Source organism: Nilaparvata lugens, unplaced genomic scaffold, assembly GCF_014356525.2.
Source record: "Nilaparvata lugens isolate BPH unplaced genomic scaffold, ASM1435652v1 scaffold2339, whole genome shotgun sequence".
In the NCBI taxonomy this organism is placed as follows: domain Eukaryota; kingdom Metazoa; phylum Arthropoda; class Insecta; order Hemiptera; family Delphacidae; genus Nilaparvata; species Nilaparvata lugens.
The window spans coordinates 1,786-11,872 of record NW_024090293.1 but is presented as its reverse complement, the minus strand read 5'-3'; the positions used below and the strand labels follow the sequence as shown (position 1 = coordinate 11,872).

At 33.7% G+C, this 10,087-nt stretch overlaps 1 protein-coding gene across 2 annotated transcripts; it reads left to right on the top strand.

Moving 5' to 3' along the window:
- Positions 1-712: 712 nt before the first annotated feature.
- Positions 713-6,554, top strand: LOC111058525 (protein PRRC2C-like). 2 transcript variants are annotated; one of them, XM_039443961.1, is made up of 5 exons: positions 729-944; positions 1,987-2,144; positions 2,899-2,994; positions 3,655-3,812; positions 6,288-6,554. In XM_039443961.1, the coding sequence occupies exons 1-5, from the start codon at positions 802-804 to the stop codon at positions 6,396-6,398; spliced, it is 666 nt and encodes a 221-aa protein (XP_039299895.1). In that variant the 5' UTR covers positions 729-801; the 3' UTR covers positions 6,399-6,554. The 2 variants fall into 2 exon arrangements, with proteins under 2 accessions (XP_039299896.1, XP_039299895.1); XM_039443962.1 differs by lacking the exon at positions 2,899-2,994 and having other exon boundaries at positions 713-944.
- The last annotated feature ends 3,533 nt before the right edge of the window (positions 6,555-10,087 follow it).

Genomic DNA, 10,087 nt, shown 5'->3' with positions numbered 1-10,087 from the left:
TTTTGAATAGCCATGTCAGTCGAACGCATTTTTGCCAAGATATAGGCGTGGAGCATAGAGGTTGGAACAGCCTGGTGAGCGCCCTCTTGGGGACGACTGGCCTCCTAGTGGAGTTCGGCGACCTTCCAGCATCGGGTGGTGACCTCTACGTACACCACGGCGGTGTCCTCACGAGAAGGGAAATCTTCAATTTTTACCATAGCGGCCAGCCAGTCTACAGATGGAAATAAATTAGAAATTTGCATTTGTTTAAATGCTAATTAATAAATAATTATTATTAAACAAATATCCTAATTAAATGATGTAAATCACCCCGAAGACTTCTGCTACTGCAAATATTGCCAACAGGGTTAACAGCTAGATGGAAATTCGATGGGAGCTACTATCCAAAAATTAATTGCCAGCCCGGGAATCGAACCTGGTACCTCCTAATAGGTAGTCAGGAATGCTTACCCTTACACCAAACAGATAATCTCTCGATAGCAGCACTCATTTTATACGAAGCCATGGCGGCCAGCCAGTCTACAGATGGGAATAAATTAAAAATTGCATTTGTTCGAATGCTAATTAATGTATGATTGTTGTTAAACGAAGAAAATGGATGGAAATAAATAAGAAATTGCATTTGTTCAAATGCTAATGAATAATTATTATTAAACGAAAAATGTATTATCATTTAATTGATCATTATTTTTCAATTAGAATTTGAACAAATGCAATTTCTTAATTATTTCAATCTGTAAAAATATAGCCCTTCATTACTGCTCCAGCTTTCATAAGTTTTTGTCGGTTTGTTTCTAGATGGCAAGCACTTCACGTGCCAACCCCCCAAAGAGGAGGCGTGAGGAGGAAGAGGATGCCCCTAGACCTCCCAAGAGAAGATGTGTTGTAAATGAACATCCACAGGCCCCTCTCCGAAAATCGGAGAGGATTCGACAACAAAAGTATCAACAAATTTTTTACCGAATTTGACTTATGATACATGATTTTGAACCGCCTTGACGAGCTGAGAAAAATGAAGTGTAGTACGATGAGATCCGAACATTGTGTCAACAGTTATTAGTGTTTTTTGTTCCTTTGTGTTTTGTATTTGTTTTTGATCCTTTGAGTTTTATGTTCATTTTGATCCTTGAGGTGTCCATATGCCAGCCTCTCCTCTAGGAAATACTGAAATGAAGTGCATCTAACGGGTGATTCTCATATAACATAATCTCATGTACTTATATCATTGTGCGAAATATCAATGTAAGAGCAATTTAGTTGGTGATGATGGTTGAAGCTAAATTAGGTGTTTTTCACAATACAAGGAGCATTGTTGTCAGGTGATATTTTAAATTATACATCTAAATGGTAACAATCGGGAGATATTGTTGATCAAAAACTAAAATTCATCAAAATTGATTTTTTTCTTCAAATTTTACTCATTTTTGAAAAATCATAGCTCAATACTCATTAGAGATAGAGAATTCCGAATGATCTCATTCCATTCAGAATTTTTTAATCTAAAAAGTGGCGATAGCGAATTTTTCTGTCCAATTACTGGATTTGGCGGAAATAGCTGAAAACTGGAAAATGAACAAAAAATACGAGGTTTTTGGGCCTCCCTGTATCTAGCACAAGGAAATTTTGCATGAAGAAATTGGTTCTGGACTTCTCTCATGTATCCAAATAATAATATTAAAAAATCAGAACTACAATATATATTACAAGCACACCCCTTTTTTATGTCTATATTGACTGGACTAAATCTCGTTGGTTTTATTTTGTATTTTTCAATTTTTGGCCCGGTTGCACAAAAGCCTGTTAAATCTTAATCATGATTATTTTCCAAGAGAACCAATCAGATAAGGTTTCTTGAGAAAACAGGGCTTCTCTGATTAGTTCTTGTGGCATTTAATTGGGATTAAAAGTTAACAGATTTTTGTGCAACCGGGTGTTTCAAGTATTTTCCTGCTCCTGTTCTCATACTTTTGTTTTTATTTTTAGTTTGGAGATTGAAAGAGCAGAAGAAGAGCTTCAGAGACTTGAACTGCAGCATCAGGAACGCCAGAGACAGAGACAGAGAAGGCAACCAATGAGGAGACTAGCAGAGATGGAGGTTGATCGTGAACCTCCAGTCCTCCCACCACCACCCCCCGTTGATAGTAAGTATTCATGAAATATTCATAAAGAGTTCATGATTCAATTTACACATAATTCCAAGTTCAAAAAAGTCACCTACAATTTTGAAATTAATCTGATTGATTTACTAGTCCAGGCAATGAATGCTCAAAAAAGGGTGTAGAGGGAAATGTTTGGAAGACAATTTTTGACCCCGCAGTTCTCTTTAGGGTAGTAAGGAGGTAAACATATCAAAAGTCCCCACCCCTACCCCCTGTACTAAGGGGGTGGGGGTGGTTTAAAAGTACCATTATTTTTGGTTTCTCGCATAAAACTCGAAAACTATGTATCTTAAGGACTTGACTGTCATATAACAAATTAAAGCTTACATAATTTATGAAACTTGGTAGCATTCAGTATAAAGAGTGTAGGCATAGAGAAACAATAGCGTAAGTAGATATCCCAAGCCGATAGTTCACATAGTTCTTTCCTATGCAGCTGTGTGACGCTGGTAGTCTCTCAAATTGTGCCATTCATACACTATCACCCCAACAAAACAGTAAAAATTGACAATAATCGACAGTAATCGGCTTGAGATAATTTATCTCGCAACAGTAAAAGTTGCGACATAAATTCCTTATACCATGGGATATCTACTTACGCTATTGTTTCTCTATGATGTAGGCTAATAATTCAATTTGTTAACTGTAGCAGGTGTTTGACCTTTTTTTAGAAATGATCAAAAATGTACTGAAAACTCGGTAATTCATTTCTGAACATTCTGTCTGAAAATTTCAGTTGTTAGTAATGTGATGTGGGGCCGGCTGGGGAAGCAGCCCTACTGGCCTGCAATGGTGGCCGTCGATGAGGATGGCCTATACTTCAAACAGCAACGTAAGTTATCAAAATGATCTACTTGAACAATACTCTGGATAGTCATCCATTTCATATTGTACAATAATTACAAAATACAAATAAACCATGAGAGGCTTGTTTGAGTACCAATCTGTTCCTATTTGAATGCATAAAACACTCTAGCTCTTTGTTATTTATTGATTCATACAATAAGTACATCATCAAAATGATAGGAAGAGAAAAATAAGGTAACCTTGTGCTATTTCTCTCCCAAATTTAGATAAGGTTACACATAGTCCCAAATAGGTCTTGTAGTTGTTAAATTCACAAAATTTTCAGTCATTAATTATTTTTATAAAGTACATTTTTAAATTTAGATGCTTCAAACCAAACTTAGAAGAAATATTTCACATTATCATCACTAAAATAGGAAATATTCAGAAATTAAATAAATAATTTTGCAGGACTAAAAAACAAACTTGATATTCTAATATTTTTTCTTAATGTAATATGCATTTAAATCGAATTGATTTCCAGCCAAACAAAATATTGTATTATACTGTCTTTTGCAAGATTATGACTATTTCTTAGACGGGTTTAAAAACTTGGCCATTAGTATATTATGTTATTCATATTCTCAAGAGGTTTGTTTTTATAACCAACAAAAGATGTTCAAGTTTTTTTTACGTTTATTTTCAGTGACTGAAAATGGAGTCCTTAGGCGGCAATTTTACGTCGAATGGTTGGCCGACGGGCGGCGGTCATGGGTGGGGGCCACTTATTTGACCCCATTCGAGCGCCCGGAAAATCCCACCCCTGAGGGTCTCAGGAACACCCTTAGGGAGTGGGTCCTAAATGTAAGTTTAACCATCTGTTTCCTAGTAAATATTACAGAAATTACAATAAGGCGGTACTTGATTATTACAATATCATGAAATATTAATTTTTAATATTATTACAATAATTAAATATCAAGCTATTATATTTATTTTATGATAATACAGTGCCTTCATTGAGTCGCCCACATTCAAATTAACATGTTTGTGAACATTGGGGCTTTTAAATTACTTGTGTGGCTACCGAAAGATATGTATAAAATATTTATGTATAAAATCGCAAAGTAAAAACATTTGCATGTTACAGCAGGTCTTCAGTACATATTGTTTTGAGTAGGATAATGTAAGCATGTGGTTTTGCCAAGAGCAAGGAGTATTCCTTTCTGAACAGTTTTTCACCAGTATCCAATGCCTATAGATTTTTTTCCTTGGGATCATCTCGGAGGTTTTAATGAACATGACAGACATTTTGAACTTATGTTATCAAATTTTGTTGAAAATTTTAATAATATATATACTGATAAGTATCATTAATTATTATAATTATTATTATCAACCCCACCGGAGAAAAAGATCTTGAGGCATTGAATACTGATAGAATAATGCTCAAGAAGGAACACTAGTTGCTCTTGGCAAAATGACATAATTAGGCCTACATTACTGGACAGAAAACAATACTGCAGATATGTTGTATGTTGTAACCTGTACATATTAAATGAATGTTCATATGTTTTATACATAATATGGAGATGCTATCTTGCAGTAGCTACACAACAATAATGTAAAACACTTTTTTGCTATTAAAAAGAACGACTAGCAATCAAGTGAATAAATTCATTTATTGCAAAAATCTGACTGGTAGTCGTTCTTTTTAAAAGCAGAAAAGTGATTTAATAATAAGCAGCTCGTGATGGAAAACAGCATTGAAGAAATATAAAACTCCCACTTTTTACAGACACGTTTATTTGAATGTGCGACACTTGATGAAAACACTGTATAATACATATTGAGTTATTATTATATACAATTAGAATAGAATTGAATGAGATAGATTGTAATGGAACAGCTATAGTAGGATTCATGTTATGAAGACAGTGGAAATGAAAGGAAATCTTCTATAGTAAATGGTTGTAATTCTAGTTATCCCGGTAAATCTGACTTGATATTAACTGTTGATTATTTTCAATAACGATCATTTCTATCTGGATTACATTAATTCCACCAAGAAGATATATTTATCTAAATTTTTGATGATACATTTTCATTATTGAGATGAAGTAATTTGGTAGTTCATATTTGTACATAGTCTAGAAACAGTTTGACAACAACTGTGTGGAGTTGGAAATGGATAGAGCTATGCTTAGTCTGCTTACAGACCAATGCTGATCAGATGCTCACTTTATAACTTGAATCTCACTAAAGATAACTCAGCAACATCAAGTGCCACTTGGTTTTTTCAAATTTGCTGCTGTCCTATTCATTATCTTTTAGTGACTCCAAGCAGCAACATTAATGTCTGTGTAAAAGCTGCGGGATAGAGCCATAGTATAATATTTTCACTTGTATCACATTCTTGACTTGACTCAATCAAACAAGAAATCACAAATATATGCTTTCAATACATACTTCAATTAAACATTACGCACACTGTTGCAAACCACATGACGGTGACGGCAGTGGGAAAATGGTTGAAATCGCTGCCGTCGCCAATGCGATTCGCACCCGTGTAGCAAGGGTTTAAGGCTGTGCAAAGGCTAGAAATAAACTTTCTAATCGTAATATTTTTCAAAGTTTTTCGATTTGTATATCATCAAGCTATCAAAATGGAAAAGTTTTCTCAGGAAAACATTTTTATCCTATCATTACTTTTTGAGATATGAGCGACTGAAGATTGAATTTTTGGGACAGAACATTTCAAATTCGGTAAGAGATAAATCCATGAGATTTAGAGGATAGATTCTTCATGTTATTGTTGATCTAGTAAAACGAATATTTTCTGAAAATATCAATTTTTGGAAAAGTTATTCAATTTACCAAAAATAACTTTTAATTGAGTTATTTTTGGTTATTTTTAATAAATTAATAACTATCTTAAAAATTGATATTTTCAGAAAATATTTGTTTTACTAGATCAACAATAACATGAAGAATCTATCCTCTAAATCTCATGGATTTATCTCTTACCGAATTTGAAATGTTCTGTCCCAAAAATTCAAACTTTAGGCGCTCATATCTCAAAAAGTAATGATCAGAAAAAAAAATGTTTTCCTGAGAAAACTTTTTCATTTTGATAGCTGGATGATATACAAATCAAAAAACTTTGAAAAATATAAGGAGTAAAAAGTTTATTTTTAGCCTTTGCACAGCCTTATCAGACAGAATTGTGGAAGCCATCTTAATGAGAATGGAGCAAATCTTAATGAATACAATACAATAGATGGTAATGATTTTCATTGTGATGAAATTGATCAATGAAGGTTTGATTTTTGTTTACAGCATAGAAAATCTAAGGAATCAGTGAAAGTGCTTCAAATTCCCCGCAGACTGCAGGGGAAAGTTAAAGCAGCGATCGAGGAAGCACTGGAGTTGCAGGACAACTTCCATTAAATAAATAAAAAGAGACAAAGGCTCGGGGGTTAAAGAAAAATGTAAGGAGTTACTCAGCAGAGGAGGGCAGTGTCTGTAGGGTGAGTGACAAACATCAATTCATTTCATTTTAATTGTTTATTCAATCCATACTCAAAATTAAATTACTTCTGCTTATTACACAAGTACACTTTATAACCTCATAAGTTCATCCTCTTTTAAATTCATCCATTAATTTATGTGATTATGATGATGATGATGATGATAATTCTTTACTAATTTAAATTTCTAAATTCAATTTATAATTTTATTATAATGATTGATCATGCTTGATGGACAGACAGGGAGACTGCAAACCTCACTTGATGAAAGTTTAAATGATAGTTTTTTCATTGTTATCAATTCATGGTATAATGAAATTATTTTTTATCGGTTCAATGTAATAGAATTTCAGCCCTATTTATAGATATTACTGAAGTCGTGAAGACTTGTAAAGACTTGACGCTAAGACTTGTCTTAGCTCAATGCCATTGATGGTGTAATAATATTAATAAATAGTAAGAAAGAATTACAAATCCCCAACATTTTTAATACTTAGGCCTATTTTGTTTTGCAAATAATTCTTAATTTTAATAATATAAATAAAGAAAGGATAAGAAGACCCCAACATTTACAATACCTCATTGGCATAAACTTTCCTCTGTCCATAATCTTCCCATATTCTGGATCTTGGGGGATTTCGATTACATTCGTCTCAGTAACCAGCCTATCTGGAAAATTAACTAGAGCAGGATTTTATTTGTAGCTAAATTGCAGTTTCAAGTCTTCAAACTCCAAAACTGTTTCAAGTAGAAAATGAAAGCTCTGGTACAATCTTGACCTTCGACCTTGACCACTGACCGACTGGCCACAACTTGACCTCGACTTAACCCTAATTCTCCCCTCAATATTTATTTATTTTTCATCTTATCATAAACTGTTCATATACGGTTATTCGACTATTTGGGGAATTTTTATTTTTTCACAGTTTGATATTATTTCAGATAGTTTTTCATATTTTATCTTCTTAAAGGTCGAGATTGTTTCAGAGCTCACAATTTCTATTTATTATAGAGTTGAAATAAAAACACATAGATGTTGTCAGTTTTCTACACTTTAATTTGGTACACGACCATGGTTTCTCTGGTAAACCATGGTCGTGTACCAATTAAAGTGAAAAACTGACAACATCTATGTGTTTTTATTTCATCATGGAACGTTTCTACAACATCGACCACAACTCAGTTGAAGTTTTATTATAGAGTTGAACTGAAATTTTTCATTTTAGATAATTTAATGTCAATTCGTCCAAAAAAATAAATGTTGGCCTAAATATAGGGTTTATTATCAGGAATATTTCATTGACAGTTTTTATATAATCAACCCAAGGAGGATGATTCGGCAACCAAAATTTATTTCTTTAAATCATGTCTAGTTGAATTAGCATTGAGCATTCCTGGGGCAGGTTTACTTATTTCAGCTTAGTTTACTTGAGTGACTGATAAGTCTGATTTTTTTCAAACATCAGTCTTTTGATGGCCAAGGCAGAGAATTCTTTTTGAAGAATGGAGGAGGGTTCAGATAAATTTCTGGTATAGTCATTGTACTATATAAATCCATTGCTTTACACAGATAAAACTGGATTTTTTAGGGTAGCCTACAGTAAAATCTGTGTGTTGGTTGGAACAGACTGGTTCATTCTTGACTTGTATGTTATTCTCTGAGAGGGATTTCTACAGTTTGGTCGTTGCTGTATTATCAAGATGCTTATGAAGATGGAGAATTGAATTCTGTGGTTTTTGGGTAATTGGGTTTTTTTGGGTGATAGGTATGTATCATTGTGACGAGATATTGTTGAATGTAACGTAAGTATCGGCTCCACACATTTTGTGAGTCTGAGGCCTAAAGGCGGCCTTGAGGCGCCCGAGGCCGCCTTGAGGCAGAGGCCACATGTGTGGGCCAGTTAAGGTATTTGTATTTGTTTTTGAAGGTAAGTATTCGAAAACGAAGAATGAATAAACTTGTCCTCCCCCCACACCAAGCCCAAATACCTCAAATTTAGTAAAATACCACCCGCTCTGAATACCCCACATTTATACAACCCCCCCCCCCACCCCTGAATACTTCAAATACAGTATACCAATCCACCAACACAAGATTTTTTTTTAATAATTGAAATGACACCGTTTGCTTATTACTACCCCCCCCCCCCAACAAGGGATCACCTATTGTAAGTTGTGCCAAAAATCTGAATATATTGGAGTAGGGGTAAAGACTTCTGAAGAAAAGCTGAAGAAAAGCTGGCTCAAACCTGGCTCAAAGCTGCCCCCAAATCTGCCCCAAAGCTGATTCTGGTCTAACCTTGCCCAATCCAATGTAATCTGATCTATCCTAACCTAGCCATACCCCTAATCTCACAATAAACTCAAATGAAGATTTCCCACTTTTTTGGAAAAAAAAATAGATCAAGCTTTTTTTTATTTCTTGAATAACTAAGAAACCGTTAATTTTACAAAAAATCTACAAGAGTAACTTTTTCCAGTAAATCTAATAACGAATCCATTGACACCCCATTTGTCAAGATTGAACAAAAAATAAGGATCTCATGGGAAAACTAGATCCAGCTTTTTTTATTTCTTGAATAACTAAGAAACCGTTAATTTTACAAAAAATCTACAAGAGTAACTTTTTCCAGTAAATCTAATAACGAATCCATTGACACCCCATTTGTCAAGATTGAACAAAAAATAAGGATCTCATGGAAAAACTAGATCCAATAACTAAGAAACCAAGAATAACTTTTTCCAGTAAATCCATTTGTCAAGATTGAACAAAAAAATAACGATCCATAATAAAAATAGATCATGAGTATTGATAAATTTGGTCGATATTTGCATGATAGAAATAATAATAATATTAATGTTGATATTAAAAATTTGATTCAGAATTTTTTCTATGTTCTACAAATCATACCATTAGCTGCACCCTATATTCCAAACATTAATCTCATAATGAAAAAGAGTGGAAGTATATGACTGATTCAAACTTGATCCAACAATTCTCACTTTCTTCTGGAATCTCTTTTAAAGAATGGTATGAAAAAAATGTAATAAATATAGAAGAATAGATTATCTCCCACCCCACCTGGATACCTCAACTATGTATATTTAAAAAGGAATGTCCACAAGAGAGAAACTTGCACATGAGCTACATGGTAGAGTCAGACGTAATTTCCTCACACGTCGCACTGAAATAAAAGGTCTAACAGATTTATATCAAGCTGATATTGTTGACATGTCCAACTATAGTACATTAAATAAGAACTTTAGATACATACTAACTGTGATAAACTGTTTCAGTAAATTTGCATTTGCAATACCAATGAAAACTAAAACTGGAAATGAGGTGGCAGCAGCATTGAAACCAATACTCCAAAAACATAAGATTATCAATTTTCAAACTGATGCAGGTAAAGAGTTCTACAACACAACTGATCAGAATCTCTTCAAAACATAAGATCAACCATTACAGTACATTAGTGATAAGAAAGCTGCAATTTGTGAACGTTTCAACAGAACTCTTAAAGAGAATATGTTCCGTGAATTCACTATACGGGTAATCATAAATGGTTGGAACTGTTACCAAAACTTATCTTTAAATATAACAACACC

Excerpts from the sequence above, each read along its gene's own strand:
- LOC111058525 (XM_039443961.1), top strand. The coding sequence starts at position 802 with ATGGCAAGCACTTCACGTGCCAACCCCCCAAAGAGGAGGCGTGAGGAG. Across the intron at positions 2,145-2,898 it reads ACCACCACCCCCCGTTGATA|TTGTTAGTAATGTGATGTGG; the intron begins GTAAGTATTCAT and ends TGAAAATTTCAG. Across the intron at positions 3,813-6,287 it reads TTAGGGAGTGGGTCCTAAAT|CATAGAAAATCTAAGGAATC; the intron begins GTAAGTTTAACC and ends TTTTGTTTACAG.